The sequence below is a fragment of the Uranotaenia lowii genome, chromosome 2 (assembly GCF_029784155.1).
Source record: "Uranotaenia lowii strain MFRU-FL chromosome 2, ASM2978415v1, whole genome shotgun sequence".
Lineage (NCBI taxonomy): Eukaryota > Metazoa > Arthropoda > Insecta > Diptera > Culicidae > Uranotaenia > Uranotaenia lowii.
The window spans coordinates 53,816,282-53,838,456 of NC_073692.1; the positions used below are offsets into that span (position 1 = coordinate 53,816,282).

At 33.7% G+C, this 22,175-nt stretch overlaps 2 protein-coding genes across 5 annotated transcripts in view; one reads left to right on the forward strand and one right to left on the reverse strand.

Annotated features, from left to right (window-relative positions):
- The window catches only part of LOC129740950 (uncharacterized), an 82,110-nt gene extending 81,075 nt beyond the window's left edge, over window positions 1–1,035 (forward strand). For all 4 annotated transcript variants that reach the window (XM_055732608.1, XM_055732609.1, XM_055732610.1 and 1 more), the window contains one exon: window positions 63–1,035. In XM_055732608.1, coding sequence (XP_055588583.1) covers window positions 63–834 — 772 coding nt within the window. In that variant the 3' untranslated portion in view covers window positions 835–1,035. The remainder of the gene's footprint in view (window positions 1–62) is intronic.
- Window positions 1,036–15,957: 14,922 nt separating this feature from the next.
- LOC129741396 (uncharacterized) lies at window positions 15,958–18,254 on the reverse strand. The gene is made up of 3 exons (XM_055733119.1): window positions 17,150–18,254; window positions 16,768–17,091; window positions 15,958–15,984 (listed from the first exon to the last, which is right to left on the reverse strand). Exons 1-3 carry the CDS (start codon window positions 17,972–17,974, stop codon window positions 15,958–15,960), a joined length of 1,176 nt encoding a protein of 391 aa, XP_055589094.1. The 5' UTR covers window positions 17,975–18,254.
- Between the last annotated feature and the right edge of the window lie 3,921 nt (window positions 18,255–22,175).

A 22,175-nucleotide genomic window follows, 5' to 3' on the forward strand; every position in this document is an offset into this window, starting at 1 on the left:
TTTGTGTTTATTTTTATGTTGATGATAAAAATACAATTCTGATAATCTTTATTGTTTTCCAGAAATAAAGAAAATAAGGAAAACCACAATCGGCCTTCCTGCCCACTCCCGGTAAAACCGGTAGCTTTACCAAGAACAACAGTGGTAGTGGCTAAAACGACTACCCCTTCAGCTGGTTACCCTACGGGATGTAGCAGTGCTGATGAAGAAAGTGGTCACAGCCCGGCCACTCCCACGGGAGGTGCATCGGTTAACATCCGGGAGAAACCGGTAATCCCTGAAAGACCTGCGATACTGTTGAGGCCTCAGAGCTTTAAGGGATCCATACCGGAAATATCCAAGGTCAGTGAAGGTACGAATACTGTGATCAGCTCGGCAACTTCGCTGAAAAAAGCTCAAAGCTTTCGAGGGGAAACAAGCAGTAACAAGGAAAGCAAAGGGCTAACGGTTCTCGAGCGAACCCAAATGTATAACATTGATAAACAGCAAGTTGCAATAGTGGACGTACAAGGCGATGAAAAAGCAAAGAAAGACAAAAATTCAAACAGCACCAGCTCTTTGCCGGTGATTACAGTACCGGAAGGTGTTCCACCGCTGGCCATGATGGAATCCACCGGCTCGCTGGGCAGCGATCTCCAGTCACCAACAACTGGGACAGCCGAATCAGATAACGCTACAACCAATCACAACAATGTCAGCAACAGCACTACTAGTCTCCAACAGGTGCCGCAGTCGCCCCGGGGCGCCGATCAGAGTAAAATCAAGCGACCGCAGGTCCCAGCACCGCCTCCGCCGGTGGGACGACCTAAATCGTCCGACTCGACGGATTTATAACAGTGCGAGATGTTAATTTAATCCTCTGCCTGCGGCCGGCCATAGATCCCACCTATGGGACTTACCCGGGGCAGCGCAACAAACAGAAGACAAGCACGGTTGCTTAACAATTGAATATATTATCGTTACTTTGTAGAAAGCAATTTATATTTATGTAAAGCATTTCCAAATAAACCTGCGTTTTAGCCTATTACCCATATACTTTGGTTCGTTTGATTTGCTTTCGGCTGACAATTCTTGCGGTGAAATGCTTTTCGAAAGTTTATTTTTGTCTGCACATGGTTCTGTTGCTGGTGACGCTTTTATTCTACACTTGTTGGCTTGCGGTGCACTTTTGAAAATTGATCGAAACATAATTTATCCACGATCGGGTAAGTATCAATAAGTTGATTTTCTTATGCTTTTCTGTTACTGTTGTCAGTATTTAAAAATCCTGGTAATTAAATTTGCATTGAACAAACGTCATTCTAATATATTTAAAAAAACAGTTTCATAACTGCTTGAATTGTACAAACATGCCTCGATTGAAAGCACATTATAAGAGCCGGAATGTAAAAAGCTTCAATTGCAAGTAAAGCTACTCTTAACCGAAAACCGTAAATCAAAAACTTAATAATTAAGCTTGTTAAATTTTGTGTACTGGTGTTGTATATTGTATCACTTTTTTATTTTATTCTGAAGCTTGTTGGGTTTTGTTTTTTGATATTACACGAAATTTAAATATATTTCCTATCGAAATATAATAATTGTTGTAGGTATATGATAAGCTAGAAAAATTTGCTATCGTTAAGAATAATTTTACACGTTACGATAACTTAACTACAATCTAAAACATTTAAGGAATAGGTTCCGTTGAACAATATCATCTTTAAAACGAAACAACAACAATTTTATTATACCTAGCATCTTACGATGTTAACATTGAAAAGCATTAAACACAAATTCTTGTATGTTCAAAACCTTGTTTCGGGCTTTGATTTGATTGGTGGCATTTCAACATTGCCGCTCAAACCATCCTCTGCATTAGTTAATCTAGTATAAGTTGAGTATTAAAAGAACTCATGGATGATCATGTTGATTATCTGATAGCGTAATATAGAATTTGGCAAAGTTTTGGCTTACTAATTCCCTAAAAAAGGTTAACAAAATTCCGGAAGTGAAAATTTTCTGTTTTTTCAGTGAATTTTTTGCTGAGAATTCTTGCAGTATCAAATTGTGAAGAATCACTTAGCATTCTCGGTATTAAAGAATATATAGGTACCTAGTAGAATCTATTTAAGATCTATTTTTCCTACCAACAATGTAATTAACCCGGAATGATTTTTATGGGAGTTGTTTATCAGCGAAGAAGGTTCAATGCAATCGGTTTGGCGAAATGTTTTACTTTGTCGTATGCTACCTTCCTGTTACTTACACAATTTCCCATCCGTGGCAATTGATTACTTAGCTTATACTATATGTCAGTATTGGCCGTTTTTAACTAAAAAACGGAATTCTACAGGATCGATGTCGTACACTGCGCTGCTGTGTGACGGAAGCTAGTTAGCTTTTAATTAAATTGTATTATTGAAGAAGCTAAAGGCCAGTATCAAATGGTACGATAGTGAAGTGGTTCGATTTAGTTTATTTTTGCCGGTCTATTCCATCGTTCGCTCGCTCGATTGGGCGACAGTTAGATACTACTCAAAGCAACAGGAAGAGCACGCCGACTTTCCTTCGATGGGGAGCAACCGGAAGAAGGACCTTCTCTTTAACTGCATTTTAATTGAATTGGTTTCGGGATAGGTACGTTCTACTGGGTTTTTTTTCTCTGTCAATTAAACATCGCCAATGACTGAGATGGTAGTTAGTTGTTTTTCAAATATATTCATTAAAACAATTTCTATGGAGCTTTGTGTTGTAAAAAGTTTGTTGGACACCAACTTTTTAATCGAAGAGGGGAGAGAGACCATTGAAAGTAGGAAATTTAAGCATTGAAGGTCGAAAAACAAGGACCATGGTGGTGGAGTTGAAAATTAAAAGGTAACGAAGGAGAATTGGAAATTAAAGATTAAAGTTAAAAAATTTCATCGATACCACTAATGTTTAACTTTTATCTTTTTTTAGGTGAGTTGTATCTTTTCTGTCAATTCTGTACAGATAAACTTGGCCGCAGAGGTAAATGTTGCCCTTTGGACTTCACCTTTCTGTTTTGCTAAATTTGCCTTTTTTTAAATTTTGGGTGTAATGAGAATTCATAAATCTCTCAAGCGCCTGGAGCGCCATCTTAACTTGAGTTCAACGTTGACATTTTAGTACAAAAATTCCGACTAAAAGATTTTACAGCATATCAATAGGCGTATTCAAAATGTATGCTGGATTGCATTGAGCTCTCAAACATTTTAAGTTTAGAACAACTTCTTCTGTTGAGAATGTGTGTTTATTACATTTATTTGCAACATTTTTTGGCCTCAACCATAAATTGAATTAATGACCACCGGTTCACTTCGTATCAGCAGCTAAATTACTCAAAATTATCATAATTATGAAGGGCTGAAATCCATTCAACCAAATTATTTGTTGTTTCAGCAACGGAAGGGCGTTTGGCCATTTGAGTTTACATCGCGTACACAAATTTTATTAAATTACATTTTGTGTGCCCAGTCGCACGTAACCGATTTATCACAGACACGCGGTCTAGTAGAGAAAAAAGCAGTAAAGTTCCAATCAATTCGCAACCAGTGACAAGTAATGAATGAACATTGATTTTCTCTTCCAAACTCATGAATATCGTTATTCACACATTTCATAAAAAACCCTCATATCATTATACATATTGTGACACATGTAATACAAACTAGCCGACATATGCACCTTATGCTTGAACATACAGCACGCCCACGACTTTCCAATTCGGGTGCCCGAAAAGTTGCTAAAAACCATAAAACACTCAATTCAAATTATGACACACCAGATGTTTCAGTATATGGAAGCTGAAGCGGAAGATTGCGATCGACATCGCGATTGAAATGTCAACAAATAAATAACAGAACCGGCAGCAATTACTCGTCTACATTTGTGATTGTTATCAGCATGTTCAGTTGAGCGCATTTAATTTCATTTTATACCAATTTCCGTTAAATGAGAACAAAACAAAAAAACAACGATTGACGAATGGGCAAAAATATAATCTGCAAAGCTGTGCAAATATGAAATCAGCCAGATAAGGCATTCAAAAAAAAAACGTTTATATCAAATAAAATTAAAAAGTAATCAAAAATATGTCATACGTGTTTTATTGCATTGTGTGCTAGTCTTCTTCCGAAACGTCCCAACCCAACACGATCCAATTAGGCCGCTTCGAGCTGAGCGAATCATGTTATGCTTTGATTGAAAATTTTAATCTGCTTAACCTGTTGATCAGAAGCTACACGGCAAGGTGAGTCCTTAGTTAAGGTGATTGTGTCGATTGTATCAACTGGTTAATCTTTTAATAATATTTAAGAATTTTTCGGCGCTTTCATCTCCACTTTTATTCAATGAGGAGCACTTTCCTAAAACTGAACTCCACGTGTTTACGCGATACACCAACTGCCCTAAAAAGAAAGCGCCTGCATGTATACTAAGAATACCCACTGAGTAAATCGCCTTAGATTATGCAAAGAATTTCATCGCACTTACAGGGTGAGTCCGAAAAAATGTATTTTTTCTTCAAACCTCTTGTCGTTGAATAAGTTATTTATTTTTAACGTTTTCTCGTGTGCAATAAGGATTAGACAAATAGAATCGTTATCAACTCGATAGTTCGATAGACACAAACTTAACTTAGGCAAGCAAATAATACCCATGCCAACAACTGGGCATTTGCTGATCAAGTGGGGTTCTTCCTCACTTTTTGCTGCCGTCACATGTTGATTTAAAGATTTCCATGCCTCTAAGAAATGGCTCCATCAGCATCCATGGAAGAATGATTGCACCCATTATCGTCACAGGTCAATGGGTTTTGATTCTTTCCCCCCTGTCCCTGAGAATTGAATCCTTTCTGCCTGCCGACGAAAGTATTCGGTAATGGAAACCATTTATGTTCGGAGCATCGAGACTCTTCAATTTGTCTTTCTCAAAGTATCGTTAATTCGTTATTTATGACCATTTGGGGTCGTGTCGTCTGGTGACGTCGACATCCCCGACCGGGAGCAATATCCTCGCTGTGTTGGCGGTATTGTGATATTTTTTTCTCTCTCCCCCGTTTCAACCCCTTACTCGTTAGTTATATTAATGGCGAAGTTAGAAAGCATTCTGCCTCTGCAAGCACTAGTGTAAGCATAATTGAAGGAGCTTTGTTTGTAGCGGCATTTAAAATGGCTTTAATTACCGAAAGTATTGTGGACAATTGGACAATTCATTTTTATCGCTTTAAACTAAGTAGCAATAACTGGAAATATTAACATCATAATTGCTTTGCCTTGGGGATGTGACCATCAGTATTGAAAATCTAAATGTGCAGCATTAGATTGCGTTTTAGTATATTGTAGCCATAACTGCCAATTTCCACATTAAATCGGTAATGAAAACGAACCTCTGCAAAGTCAGTTTGCCAATAATCGATGAGAACGTGGTGTTGTGAAAAATTGAATCTTTATAGGTACACTTCGTTTATTGTATTCGAGGTTGAACACATTGAAAACGTTTCGCGAAGATTTGAGACGAAACCCCGAACTAAGCTATGCGTGCGGTTAGAAAAAAACGCCGAAAGGTGTCAACCAGGCTTCGGACGCATCCTGAGGCGCGACTCATAAGAGGCAGAGCAGTACCACTCATTGAGAAGGAACTCCCAAACTCCTGGCAGTCGAAAACCACTCTTTCTCGCTTCTCTTACTGCCAGAATCGCTAGGAGCGCCAGTCACTCTTTGCTCCCTCGGAGGCTCTGAGCTCCTCCCAAAGAGGCCTCCCTGGGAGAAATAACTTTGCGTGTGACGATTCAGAATTGCTTCGAGTTAGGCACATATGTATTTGATTGCTTCAAGTAGCTCACAGCTGCTGGCTGGCTGCTGGGGGTGGCTGTGCGACGATGTAAGCAAAACGAATTTTAGACTATTTTTGTACCTAAACAACGTTAACATTATTACTCTAATTTACATTCAATGTTCATATAAAACGATTGTCGAAGTTAAGGCTTTCAGATAATATGTTTTACAAAGAAATCGGCCGGTGTTGAAAGAAGTATTGTAAACAAGAACATCCTGCACCCTTATCAACCTAAATGGCTTTTAAAAACTTAACATCCACAGATAATCACTCTGCCTTTAAATCAAAAGGCTTAAGGTTGATGGGACATCAAAATTACGTAGTCGGAAAAATCATTGCTTCCCCAGCTATTTTCAAATCTGCAAAAACATACGATTTTCACCTTTCTAAAAAAGGTCTAGATAAGTGGCAAGAATGAATGGGAAAATCAAATGAAAACGTTTGAAAATTTATAGTTTAAGATATATTTCTGATGTCATAACGCATAAAGCACCAAATGCAGTATGTTTTTGTTTCGTTCGAATAAAATTTTACAATTTTCTGTCAAAAATGATTTCAAAACTTTAAAGGTGCTGCATACATTTAGGGGTTAAAAATCATCTAGCTTAAATCATAAAAGTTTATGCTATGTTTTTCTGTCAAAAATGATTTTAAAACCATAAAGGTGCTGCATACATTTAGGGGTAAACAATTATCTTGTTTAAATCATAAAAGTTCATGTTATATTTTTCTGTCAAAAATGACATTAAAACCATAAAGGTGCTGCATACATTTAGGGGTGAAAAATCATCTAGCTTAAATCATAAAAGTTCATGTTATGATAGATGATATTTTAAATTCAACAAACGCGTGAAGTGAACCAATCATAACAGCAAATGGAATCAAGATTTAAAAGGTGAATCTTTGATTTGCATTTTGATGAATTTTTAGCCCAGATTGGTAACTGAATTATTTAAATATTTATTTAAAAAAATGCTGATTTTCCAAAAAAAATAATCACACCAACAGTGTTGAAATAGGCAAGGTATGTTATAAGGGAATTGGAAAAATATAAAAAAATGTAGGTATATCTTTGGAACATTTTTTTAAATTTTCTATGAGAGTCAAAATATTTAAAAATCTATCTCACGATGTTAGGAAATAAGTCATCATTATTTTGTTATCATTAAACGATAACTTCACTACATTATATTCAAATAAAAAATAACATCTCTTGATGTGGTATACAAATGTAGCATCTAACCCGGCTGTTGCATAATGCCCCGTTTGACGGTTATTGATGAAATAAAAGCTACCCGAAGATAATATTTCAAATTTCTTTACAAACTAGAGGCCCTTCTTGTGCTATTCGACTTAAATTTTGCATGTAAACTTCACACAACAATCTGCTTATTTGAGCCACGCTACTCAACAAAATAATCAGCGGGGACACGTCCTACCTTTCGTTATTCATATTAAATCATTTCCAAATGACACCGCCGGCGCAAACCAAAATAAACGAACACGAACCAGCCAGATTCCCAGCTCATAACGTTTGTCTTGAAGCGTCCTCCTAGGGAGCGCTCCCGAAGAGCGCTCATTTATCTTTTAAGAGCGGAGCGAGAGGTAAAAAGAACTCCCTAGGAGCATGACATCTTCGAGGCAAATGGTCACTCCTTCTCATTCCTTCACGCCGCTTAAAGAGTGAGAGCAGATTTTAGCTCCGTGGGTGTTTGCTCTCAAATGAATCCGAAGCCTGGTGTCAACAAGGCGTTATCAAACACCAAGGTGAAAAATTTGAACTCAAGTATAAGTTTGTAATTTTACTAATAGATGATATTGAAATTGATTCCAAACAGAACAAAAAAAAATGGATTGAGTTTGATGTAATAAAAAAGTGTATCATTTTCACGTTGTCAGCCTGTAGAAAACAGTATTTCATGTTTCTCCGGTGATCAAAGTTCCCCCAGTATACCCCAGTTATGGTACCTATATCTATTTGCTCATTCATTGCTTTACCACTTATTGATTTGAAAGCGCTGCTTTTTTAAGATTCATGTTAAAAATTTAAAAATAGATTATTTAAAGTTTTCAAATTAATAACAAAATTTCAATAAAAAACAAGAATTGTAAAATGACTGTGAATTTATATATTTTTCTTGCTCGATAAGGTAAACAAAAAGTTCTTTTAAACATAAATCAAATTATTTTCAGGACTTCAACAAAGTTGTTAAGTGGAATGAAATCATTGAGATTGAAAAATCCAAAACATTCGGCAAACAGTAAATATGTCATTTTCAAGACAATATTCTTAAGCCTGTAGAACTTCAATGAAAAAACAATACCGCAAAAAATATAGTCGAATTGTCTTGAAACAATAATTTAAACGGATCTGGAATTTCGCTCTATTTTACCTTTTTTATCTCATTTTCCAGTTTTGTCGTTTCTGATATAAAAATACTTTAAAAAAGGCAAAATTGTCAAACTTTAAAAAAAAATTTAATTTATTTATGTTTTTTTTTGTCATTTTTGTCATTTTGGTCATTTTTGTCACTTTTGTCACTTTTGTCATTTTTATCATTTTTATCATTTTTGTCACTTTTGTCATTTTTGTCATTTTTGTAATTTTTGTAATTTTTGTAATTTTTGTAATTTTTGTAATTTTTGTAATTTTTGTAATTTTTGTCATTTTTGTCATTTTTGTCATTTTTGTCATTTTTGTCATTTTTGTCATTTTTGTCATTTTTGTCATTTTTGTCATTTTTGTCATTTTTGTCATTTTTGTCATTTTTGTCATTTTTGTCATTTTTGTCATTTTTGTCATTTTTGTCATTTTTGTGATTTTTGTCATTTTTGTCGTTTTTGTCATTTTTGTCATTTTTGTCATTTTTGTCATTTTTGTCATTTTTGTCATTTTTGTCATTTTTGTCATTTTTGTCATTTTTGTCATTTTTGTCATTTTTGTCATTTTTGTCATTTTTGTCATTTTTGTCATTTTTGTCATTTTTGTCATTTTTGTCATTTTTGTCATTTTTGTCATTTTTGTCATTTTTGTCATTTTTGTCATTTTTGTCATTTTTGTCATTTTTGTCATTTTTGTCATTTTTGTCATTTTTGTCATTTTTGTCATTTTTGTCATTTTTGTCATTTTTGTCATTTTTGTCATTTTTGTCATTTTTGGCATTTTTGTCATTTTTGTCATTTTTGTCATTTTTGGCATTTTGTCAAAATTCATGCGTAAAAATTTCAAATGTTCTAGGCAAATGTGTTAAATAGAACAAAAGAACAATGCTATTATGTTAATAAATTAAAAAAAAAATTTTCAAGTTATGAACTTTGTTTGAAATTTTTTACAATATGTGGTTCGAAGACAATAAACTGCGCCTTAAAGTATACAATGACTGTAGCGTAGTAGATAAAATTTTAGAATTATCTTTGTATGATATTTATAAACTGTGAAATGAGAACTAATATGGCAAAAAATAGTCTACGGATCAAGTCTCCTTTAACTTAAAAAAATATCACTTTTTTTTCGTCTCGCGAAATGCTTCTTATTCATTTACGGATTCATGTATCGTTCTAACTTTTGAAGTATATAAACTTGAAATTGCACGCTGTCAGAAAACGCAAACGACAGCGAGATGCAAATTTTTTCCAAAAAGATATGATGAAAATAAGAAAAGGGGATCAAGTATCTCCATTCTCCCTTAAAAGTTATGGTGTAGTTTTTGTTGTATTTTGAGGTAATTTTTTTATATTTAAAAAATTGAGACATTTTCCAAGAGAAATCCAGTCTTGGACAAAAGGCTAGAAACCCCATCAAACCCGGTAAAGATTGAAGGAAAAAATTAAAGGGGAACTGTGCGAAGATCTAGGGAATTGAATAAAAGATAAATTTAATTTATTTGTGTACCGTAATCCGGGGTAATATTGATCACTTTTTTCAATATTTTTCGATTATTCTTTCTGTTAAGGGGAATGTGGCATGTTTTATATTTTTAAAACCAGTACTGGGCTCCTATGAACGTAAAACATGGTTGCAGAAATTTATAAGACTACTTTAAATTTGATTTAAAAATCGATTTACCCTCTGTTCAGAATTTGATGCTTTGGGGGTGACATTGATCAGTCTCTATTTTGACCGTTTTATCGAGTTTTCTTGATCAAAAAGGATACAAAACATCATCATAATAGTTACAAATGCTTGTTCATCAATTTTACCTTGTTTTTAACGTTTTCTTTTCAAAACATTTATAATCGAAAAAAAAAAATCAATCATGCTGCATACATTTAGGGGCAAAAGTTAAATCAATTGCTAAATAGTTTGAGCTACAAAATACAAATGAAATTTTACCTTCACACGTTCTCCTAGGCCCACCCACTATTACCATTTCCTTTTTTTCTTCAAAGTTAACCATTTGATAGGGTTCCTATTCATTTTTCCAATACGGGCTTACTCTAGGAAAACGTACTTTATTTTTAAACATAAAAAATTTATCATTAAATGACTATAAAACTTGCCCTATAACTATACCTATACAAAGAAAAAAAGTTGTTCTTTCACATTAAACAACCCGTTTGCTTCTAAATGCTTTTTGGTATCATCAGGAGAGCTGTTTATTTGCGAGCCTTGGAAAAATAGATATTTTATAATTTTGAAATAACAATTTTACTAACAGAAAACAAATTTCAAATACAAACCAAATTTTTCTTATTTAATACTCAATTAATAGGCTTACAAACGTAGAAGACAGTTTTCAAAAATTCAAACTATAGACTTAGTTATTGATGATTATTTGGCACAATTCCATGTTGATCAAAGCTACCCCGGTGATCAATGTTACCCCGTTTTACGGTACTTAAAATTTTATAAGTAATATTAAAATTAGCACTATAGCCCATCTTTTAATTTTAATAGTTATTCGACATTAAAGACCGAGATGTGGTTTTTTTAACTGCGAAAAAATCTGACACAGAATCACCGAAATTCAGCATTGTAGATCTCAGAATTCACTGGAACAAAAGCTACAAATTTGGATAAGGCTACACAGTAAACGAAAATTACCGAGTTCGGTAATTTTTTTTGCCGAAATCCTAACATGTGTAAATCGTTAAACTGTTCGGTAATTTTTTCGGTAAAAAATAAACGAACATCGGTAAATCGATTCTTCATTTACCGATGTTCGTTTATTTTTTACCGAAAAAATTACCGAACAGTTTAACAACTTACACATGTTAGGATTTCGGTAAAAAAATTACAAACGTGTGTATTAGACTGCCCCAAATGACCCGACTTTTGAAAAAGTTAAACGTTGCAGGCTACAATTGATCCTTGGCTCAGTACAAGATCTCATGCCAAATTTGGGCCAGATCGGACCACGGGAAGGGGTCGCTCAACGAGTTTGAAGTTTGTATGGGATTTTGAGACATTTTGTTCGAGAGGAACATGAATAACCAGTTTTCCGTCAATAACTTTTGTCTCCTTCGACCGATTTCTTTCAAAAATGGGTATTCTTAAAGCCTAAGTCATGACAAATATTTCATCTGAAGATTGCATGTCATTTAGAGTTAAGATAAAAAAGTTATTCAGCTTCAAAAATTGGCTAACTTTTTTAAGGGTGATATTCATCACTGTTTTAATGAGGCGACTAAATGTCTGACCAGAACACTCGGTGTGAAATGCATGCCGTTTCGTCAAATAATGACCGACTTTAACCATTGTTGTTGCGTTCGATTGCAATTTTTAATGTTTTTCTAATATTTGAGTTTGGATGATATTCACTTGTTCGTTCGGAAAGAAGCTGGGCAGAGAAATGCGTGACAATTTAAAAAAATTGCATAACCACAGGGGCTTAAAAACATGACTGGACGAATTGTGATGCTTATCAAAAAACAGTTTTTCATCAATAGTTTTGGTTTCCGTCGGCCGATTTCTTTCAAAGACGGGTTTTCTTAAAGCCTAAACTATGAAAAATATTTCATCCGAAGACTGCATTTCGATAAGAGTTAAGATAAAAAAAAAAAATAAAGCTTCAAAAATGGGCTTACTTTTTAACGGTGGTATTGAGTGCACATTGAGTGTTCTGGTCGGACATTTAGTCGCCTCATTAAAACAGTGATGAATATCATCCTTAAAAAAGTTAGCCAATTTTTGAAGCTTAATAACTTTTTTATCTTAACTCTAAATGACATGCAACTTTCAGATGAAATATTTGTCATAGTTCAGGCTTTAAGAAAACCCGTTTTTGAAAGAAATCGGTCGAAGGAGACAAAAGTTATTGACGGAAACTGGGTTTTCATGTTCCTCTCGAACAAAATGTCTCAAAATCCGATACAAACTTCAGGCTCGTTGAGCGACCCCTTCTCGTGGTCCGATCTGGCCCAAATTTGGCATGATATCTTGTACTAAGCCCAGGATCAATTTTAGCCTGCAGCGTATAGCATTTCACAGGTTTTGAATTTCCCATACAAATTTGGGGCAGTCTAGTGTGTATTTTAAAAACTATTCATTTGATCGAAAATCTTTCTATGGAGGAAATGAAGGTGTGAATATGACATTTAATTTAAAAATATAAAAAAAATCATCAATGATTTCAAGAAATGCTCTAACTTTTTCATAAAATCTCTTTTTTATCTTTGCACACTTTTTTCAGTCATGCATTGATTTATTTTTTTTACCACAGAAGCAAAACCTTTGCAAAATCATGATATTTTACACAAACTCACCTGGAAAAAGCAATTGGAATCTGGTTGGAACCTGTTCATGAGTAGGCATCTCGAAGAATTTGATCTCTTAAATCCGGTTTTAACATAAATTTTTTAGTCCATCAGAACACATCTGTCATATTGCGTTAAAACCGGATGCACAGATTGCGATCTTTGGAACTGATCGTTATTAGTTATTTACTTGGTGTCTACTAGTCAGGCAACACTTTTTGCCTTCCGGAAATGGATTTTTTGCATTATTTAAGGAGTCTGCATTCAGTTATCCCCAATAACCATAGGCTTTTTACCATATTTAAGATCAAGGGTTGCACTCCGATGGTTGGTTTGAACTTCGTGTGGATTCTAGAGTGCTCCTTATACTTCTTAACCATTTGGTCCGAAAAAAAAATCAGAAAAAATCAACAGTTCATGAGCTTTCAAGTCAAAAAATGAAGAATTTTTGAGGCGCAAAATGCGTAAAAGGAGGAAATTTGTGCAATATTATTTTTATCATGTCTTTTTGCATTGTAAATATCTTAAACACATGTTAACTTAAAAATCAAAAATCAGGAAAAATAGTCCTTTTCATAACCAACAAAACGCTACAAAAGTTTTGCATATTCGAGCTCTATTAACGTAGCTATCACCGAAATAAAGTGCCCGGATACTAAATGATCATAGCCTTATCTTTGAGCTACCGAAAGTGTTGTCTTCAATTTTGTAGAGTTTCATGATTAATTTTATATCATTTGAGTTGGTTCCGCATTGCCTTAGCAATTAATAAACTAGCATTTGCAAATATTATAAAGGTGTTTTGTATCCTTTATGATCGAGAAAACTCGATAAAACCGTCAAAATAGAAACTGATCAATGTTACCCCAAAGCATCAAATTCTAAACAAAGATGAAATCGATTTTTAAATTAAATTGAAAGTAGTCAACAATGTTTTCGTTCATAGGAGTTTAGTACTGGTTTTAAAAATATGAAACATGCCACATTCCCCTTAACAGAAAAAATAATCGAAAAATATTGAAAAAAAAAGTGTTCAATCTTACCCCGGATTACGGTACCGTCAACTGGGGCATCATGCATCACTTTTCAACCTTATTGGCTTTTAAAAACTTAATGTCCATAGATAATCAAACCGCTTATGCATCAAAAATTTAAAGGCTGATAGAAAATCATATTGAAGTAGTCAGAAAAATGATTGGTTTCATCAGTTATTTTTAAATTTACAAAAACATGCGATTTTCCCCTAATAAAATGGGGTAAGTTCCAAAAAAAATTTTTTTCATTGAAAATTTTAATTAAAACGGTTGAAATTTTTTAGTTTTTGATATATTTGTGATGTCATAAAATATCATTTGTCATGTCATAAACCACCAATTGTAGTAATTTTTGGTTTTGTTTGCATTTTAATTTGTTGCTGTCAAAAATGTTTTTAAAGAAAAAGCATAAGGATGTTGCATACATTCAGGGGTAAAAAACCTCATAAAATTCTACTACCATAGAAATAAATGTTTAGACGGATGAAATTTTGAAATTAAGAAACATGTGATGCAAAACAATTATATTTCAGCATATGGAAACGAGATTAAAAAGGTAGTTTTACATTTTGAGGCATTTTAGCCTAGACTTGTAACCGAATTATAGAAACATTTATTTGTAAAAATTTGGTAACTGTTCGAAAAATATTTTTACACCAACAGTGTTGGTAAAGGACAGGCGCGGTTCTATCACCCCGATAAACCCCCCAAGCGGCAAAAAAAACGTTATAAAAAACCCACAAAAGCTCGAATTTCTATAAAAAGTTGGATCTTTTCTTAGCAGAATGGCTCAATATTGAAAAAAGTCGATCCACCAAACTCAAGCAGCTGTAACTCGCGATTCCTTGGACTGAATTATACCAAATAACTTCTGTTGATAAGTAACTCAACAAAAAGCGTTGATTTTGAATTTGCTATTGATGAAATGTAGGACAGCTTTTTTTTTTTTAAATTGTCACTAACAATTTCCCTCATATGCCCTAATTAACACGAGCAAATCGTAATAAATTTTATATTTGCTTCAAATTCAAAGCTTCTAAATTCTTGATTCTGTTTTGAATTTTATTGAAATTAATTTTTATAGATTTTACAAATTGCATTGATTTACAATACAGATTTAGAAGGAAACAATAAAAAAAAAATAATTAAACTATAAACGTACGGAACCATGTGTTTTTCGAATTTCTTTATTTTTATAAATTTCTACCATGTTTAATGGATTAACAGATCTTGGTCGTTCTAAGAAGTAAAAAAAAACATTTTAAATTTAAATTTTAGCCAAATAATCCATCCGAGTGATCAATTTTTCCAGTAGGCATTTAAGAAACGTATGACTTTAATTGACCGTCTAATTTTCTAATTTTTCTTTTTGTCTTTTAGTCATCAATATTTCACTAAATAGATTTAACCGTTATAAACAATAAGCGTTCATGCCGCATTTAATTCATTTTTGAGAAGTGTTGAGCAGCGAAATGCTTCCCATTATGATTTGTTTTGTGTTTCAAAATATTTATTAAATCGAAGGAAAATTATCAATTCAGAATCAGGAAAAATCATTCTAATAAAACTTTACTTTAAGAATAAAAAGCTAATACATATATTTGAAATTAAAATATAAATTTGAATTTAAAATTCTGTTTTTTTTCTTTTGTTTACAGCTGGTTTATTGAGAATTTTTGAACTTTATAAGGTCATATCAGATGTTTAATGCTAACCTCATTTTAAAATCTGAAGCGGCGCTATTTTCACTTGCGTTTACAAGGATTTCATGACTTATTGCAAAATAAGAATTCAGGTTCTTTATCACAGTAAAGATTCTCTTTTGTGAGTTTTTTTCACTCTCACTTTTCCACTATTCAAATATGAATTATAAACTTAAAATTAATAACCTATATAATGCAATACAAAAACAAAAATTTAAATTTCAGGTCGGATTTAATTTAATTCTATATGAAATGTATCACATCAAACATTCATATTATTTATGGATGACCATGAAAAAAATAAAAATACTGCCAAACTTAAATCGAATATAAAATATTCATAATAAGAGTTTAAATTTAAAAAAATCTTCTCAAGAGATTTCAGCAACAATAAATCGAAAAAAGAGATTACGTATTATGACTTTGCGTTCCCTATGAGTTTTTAGAACCAAAAAGGAACAAAAAAAAGTATTTATAAAAGCTGTTTCAATATGAAGGAATTGCTATTGGCGATAGAGATTCAAATTCATCTCCAGAACCCAAAATCTGCATTTGAAATTATGATACGAGGAAAAAAAATTCAAATTTTCCGAGGTGCAAAGAATTTGAAAACTGGTTTCGACTTATTTAGGAGCACTAAATGCAAATTTGTGTTTTTTTGATCAGCTCTTATTTCCGGTCACTTGTTACTTTTTGGCATTCTTCCCTTGATTCTGTTTCGTTGAATGAATAAAGGATAATGAAAAGATTTTACATATTTTTTTGCTTTTCATGTAGGTAATTAAGTTACTTCATCAATTATCATTGATCGATTTCACTCTAAATTGCTTAGTTTCAAAATTATTAAATGCCAGAAAGTAAGAACGGAGAGACAAAATCTGACAAATAAATCGATTTTGGGACGCAAAAATCTTCCAAAATCAGTTTGCCTTGGTTTTAATTTTTCCCTTGTGAATTAAAAGTATCCCCACGGTGCGCCTCTGGACCGTTATTATAAAAAAAAATTGTCCATCAAATCCAAGTACGGGGCTCGATTCCTTAGGTCATTCTGCACCTCTGGGTAAATTTTAAAAAAAATCCCTAGCAGAAAATCCGAGAAATCTTGATTTTAAGGTTTTTGTTGAGAAATTTCAAAATAATTCATATTCAAATTATTCAATATCATCAAAAAACCTCCAAAAACGTCAAAAAAGTGGTCCAAGTCATTTCCAACCAGTATGTATTTGTTGCCGTTGATAAAATTATGATTATTTACAACTGACTTAACTCTCCAAACATGGCTTAAGTGTATTATAAGTATGGTTTATTAGGGGTTTAAGTTTAGTTTAAATTATTGTTTCCGTGAAGTTATGGGGGAAAATGAATTTCAAATCAGTGGTGCTTTTATTGGTTAGTAGGAAAAGGAAACAGTGAAATAGTAAAAAGTAAAAGTAAACTATAAAACAGCAATACAACTAAAAATAATGAATGGAACATATTAAAAACTCAAAACTAACACATATGGTTGCTGTGTAATCAATCAAAGAGTTTAACAAACGGTCGTTATAAACCTTTGATGATTTGGGAGCTTTATATCGCTGCCAAATCACATCAAAATCAGCATGTACGGATTCGGAGGCTTGCTCATTGTGAAGCCCAAGTCCTCTTCCGGCTTCTCGACAGAAATCCGCCACATGGTACTTTGTAATGTGATATTTAGATGTGAATGGAAGATTCAGCTTCTCCCAGCTGCTGGCAAAATCTGCAATAGCCTCCTCAAACCCATGCTCGAGTTTAAAGGAAAAGCATTTTGCATACACGTTTTTGAAGTTATTCAGAACCTGAAAATCGTAATATTTATTAAAAACTTGGTAAAGTTTATTTAGTAGAACAACCAACCGTAACGTAATCTGAAAGTTCAGGGTTGTCTGCCAAACAATTGGTAGCATCCAATAGCGCGTGGCAAGCTCTTCCGGTGAAACCGTACGTCATCTGTTGGTGTCTCACCTGTGCTTGTTCCACCCATAAGTCTACCCAGTCTGGTGCTTTCTTCTCAAGTGACTTAAAAATTGTATTAATAATTCCAAGCGTTATATGTAACGGTGGAGGCGGGCAAAGGTTCACGATTTTGTCTTCATCACTACCCGAGACCAACGGGGCATTCACGCAGCTTGCGAAGTTCTTTCCATTCAATTTCTTTTTTCTTGTGCAATTTTCGTTTATACTTCCTTTGGTTCTCGCGGTTCCGTTTGCTACACCGAGCTCGCTCTTTAAAGCCTCACAGTATGGACATGGATTCTTCGAAGAGTGGGCCATTATGCCAATTATAATATTTATAATCTTGAGGTCCCCAGCAACCAAGTATTCGAGCTCGTGTAATTTGAGAAGTTTCGTCCAAACGGGGGAAATATTGTCATACTTTTCAGCGAGATTTGGTGAAAGTGCAATGATGAAAAGCTTCTTCACGCCGCCATCCTTGAAGCCAGCCAGATGTTCCATTTGCGGAGAGATCACAGATAACGTTATCTTGAAGAAGCTCCTACCCCCATCAATTCCTATTTTCACCACAAAATCATCAACAGGTGGTCTTGAACGTTTGATACGGTTAATGAGTTCCGGTACATCAGTGCAATATGCAACAACATGATCTGACGAAGGTGCTACATTTCCTGTGATGCTGGACAACTGAACTACATCAAACAAGTCTTTAAGCTGCCGGTTCATTTCAATCAATTTCAACCGCACTCCAGATTCTATATCGACTCCAGAAGCTCGAATACTTTTAATCACACCTAGATAATAGATAGATTATATAAAACAACCATTGTTATGAATAAAATACTAATTACCCATTGTTTTCCTCATGCTTAGATTGTTTTCGCCTTTGACCTTAAACAAATCATCTGCACGTAGTTTTTTGGGAGGTTCTGGACAAGTTGAAACTTTCTCGAATACAGACGGTCTTCCACGAAGATTTCGCAGAACACATTTTCCATCTTGATGGATAAAATATTTTTTTTTTTTTGGATTTTTTAAATCAGGTGATTAGTGATGGTTTGAATCATTTGACTTAATTTTGAATCATTTGCTTATAACTTCTTTTGAAAACATTTTTCCCAGAAATGATGTTCTAAACTTTAGTAGAACTAGATCTTAGCTGCAACTTTTGTGACCAACACAAACCTGTATCTCTTATGCCTTATGAATGAGAAATCGAAAAGTTTAAATTTTTGAGCAATGATCGTAATCACAATCATTTGGATTAGCGGGTTGGATTAAATCCTACAATTCATACCACATTGAAGATACATATTTATGACATACAAGAAAGTTGTAGCTTAGATCTGTATCTACTAAGGTTTAGAACATCATTTCATGGAAAAATGTTTTCAAAAGAAGTTATAACCAAATGATTCAAAAATAAGTCAAATGATTCAAACCATCACTGCAGGTGATTATTTTAAAATATAGTTTTACCTGGTGAATCTGGCTTTGAACGCATATAGTCAGCTACTGCCGCATCCGCTGAGCTTGACGAGGGCTCTCCATTATTCAAAATTAAAATGATTTTCAAATTCGACGCTCGGGTGGATTGAGTGCAATGGTGCCTTTTTCCTCTTCCGTATTCACTGTAGCAAGTTTTACAAATTACCACCGCTTTACACCCATCAATGTCTTCTGTGTCTGGACTGGACCTGGGTCTTCCGCGCTTGAGTTTCTTGGGTTCAAAACCAGGCAGGTTGCTTCTGCCCTCATGTATACCGGCAGCAACACAAATCTCACATTTGCACATTCCTTGAGATCGCGTGAGGATTGAATTTTCGAGCTTGTAACTTCGAATCCTGGGGACCCTTGTACCTCCCTTGCTGAACTCTCCACACGACGCGCGACATGTTCCGCAAATGACCGACGGATACAAATTTTCTCTGGATTCAAAATCTTGGAGAAATTTTCGAATAACAACTCTTATACCTGCACTTATCGGTCGAAGCGACGATGTCTTAGAAAGGCAGAGTACGCAAACCAAATTTCTGTTCTTTTCGTGAACATCCATTTTGAGGACAAAAATTGACGTTGAGAATTTGAAGTTGAATCCTTTTGATTTTTCAAAGCCCACTTGTGTCCCCGCTTTTGTGCCGGTCGACTGTTTCGCTGGTCATTCGCTTGTAGGTAGTTTCAAGCCAATGATGATTACAAGATTTATTTAACCTTAAACCACTAATAAACCATACTTATAATACACTTAAGCCATGTTTGGAGAGTTAAGTCAGTTGTAAATAATCATAATTTTATCAACGGCAACAAATACATACTGGTTGGAAATGACTTGGACCACTTTTTTGACGTTTTTGGAGGTTTTTTGATGATATTGAATAATTTGAATATGAATTATTTTGAAATTTCTCAACAAAAACCTTAAAATCAAGATTTCTCGGATTTTCTGCTAGGGATTTTTTTTTAAAATTTACCCAGAGGTGCAGAATGACCTAAGGAATCGAGCCCCGTACTTGGATTTGATGGACAATTTTTTTTATAATAACGGTCCAGAGGCGCACCGTGATCCCCTTATCATTCTACTATTTTTTCGGCAACAAGCAATCTATCTAAACAGTCAGAAGATCTCTTAGTGATTTTAACTAACACTCCTGGATTTCAAGATCTACAGCAATTATGTCACAGACACCGATACTGCTTTCAGCTCATCTACACAATAATATTGAAAATAAGTTAAAATTTAGCTTAAAGTTTGGTATTCTGAATCTGGAAGCTTGGCGATGTCAATTGCAAATGATCGAGACTCTTCACTAAAGAAAAGTATTAACTATCAGAATTAACCCTTCATTTAATTATTTTTTAATTATAATTTAAAATTATTTAATAAAAATAGAAATTATGTGTAGGTACTTACATGAACAATAAAAAAGATTAATCACTTTTTTTAAAATAATTTATATAACATAGTACAATTAAAATTGAAAATTTTGAATGATAACTTTGAATTCAAGAGCAAATCAAATAAAATTAGGTTCATATTCAGAAACTGATTTTGATAATCGTATTTTCTACTTAATTTATATTTAAAGTGTTGATTTTATATATTGTGTATTTAAATTTGGAAATAATAATACATACTAAATTTCCAAATCACGATTCAGTAAAATACCCCAATGAAGCATTTAATGCCCGTTAGTTATGTCTGTTAATTAGTTTATTTGCCTTATCGGTGAAAAGTAAAAAATACTTCCGAAAAAATTATAAAATATCAGAGCGCTAATATTGAGAAGCTCAGAAAAAAATGAAGATAGCTTAATTTTTTTTTTATATTTACATCTCTCAACACCGTGTATTATTTTCATTGAAAAAATTACAATTTATAACGAGAAATTCTGTAAAGAGCTCTTAAAGTGACAATTTTAAAATACCAGATATACCTACAAATGAAAAAAAAATCAACATTTTTTCGCAGTGGATATAATAGATTCGCTGGCTGTTTTATAAAAGGATGTGTAAGTTTTCATTATTCATCTCTTGTTTCATACTTTTTTAAATACATATTGAAATTAATGGGGGAAGGAGGAGCAGTATACAGCTCATATTGTAGACTCATGTGCAGCTTATCATAAAGCTCCTATTCCATGTTCCACAATTTGTATTTTTCTCTTTTAATCTTTCGGATATTTGATAAATTTTTCAAAATTTCGAAATTGATATTTTTTCTGGCTTTATCGACATTCCCCAAATGGTTTAGCAATTAGATATCAGTGCTCATTCTTGTCTAAGCACAATCTCTAAAGGGCTTTAAAAATTACTAAACTGGTTTTGCGTTTTTTAATTACTAAGAACATTTTCATTGTTCACTTGTAGTGCAGTACCGAGTGGCCAACATTGGCTTCCAATTAATGGAGGATCTCTGAAAACACGAAGGTTGAATGTTTTCTAATTTTTCTACTCTGTATCTGTCCATTCACTTCCGTTTCACACAGCTTCAGGCAAAGTCCACCCATAGGATGCTTCGCGCAGTTTCCTGTTGTGAGTGGGTTGATGATGGTGATGCTGCTCTTCTGCTCTATGTGGCCTAAATGTAATCAGAAGGCTCCGGCCCATTTATTGTATTGTTGGTTCGTCGTATTGAAAAACTTTTAATTAAAATCAATTTTACAAAATGTATACACTGAGATCCGAGGCCGAGAGAGATAGACAGGAAACGACAAAGTCAGGCCAATGTAAACTTAAATTTTTTTTAGCACAGAGAAAAAAAGTGATCTAGTCATTTATCGAGACCGGAAAACAATGAATGTACCTACTGGGAACATTGAGACACAAATAGTGGAGTAAAAGTGAATTCCAACAAAAGGTAGTTGTTTTTTTTTCTTCAAAAAACAAGTTGCGCTCTGAAAGTTGAACTTCAAGGAGGTTGTTTTTAAAAAGCCTTTTATGGAATCTACGTCAGAAATCTAACTTTACATATATCAATTATTGCTGCTCTATTGTGGGGTTGATTTTTGCCTCCTTGAAACAAGCTTTATTATTTTGTAGTTAATTGGGGTGTAATTTAAGTGTTATTTCAATGCTTGGAGCAATAAAAATATCATCAGTGCTTTTCTGAGTATTTCTGGTCGTATGAAAATTTACCAAATCCATTGGGTTTTGAATAGTATGATTCATTACTTCTCAGTATTTTTCCCAAGGCAACTTCAATAGATTGCATTGTATTGAATAGTTTTTATAAAAACACCCGATTAAAAGAGAACCATTAAGACAATTTAATGAAAATTATTTTAAACTTTAAAAATTCCCAATAAATCCTATACCCCAAAGCTGCTGCTGATTGTTAAAGTTGATTGAATTCAGTTTCGAAGCTCCTGTTGTGATCACCAAAGAGATGTCTGTCTTCAGTCGTGTTGTTATCTTAGCCAAGCACGTG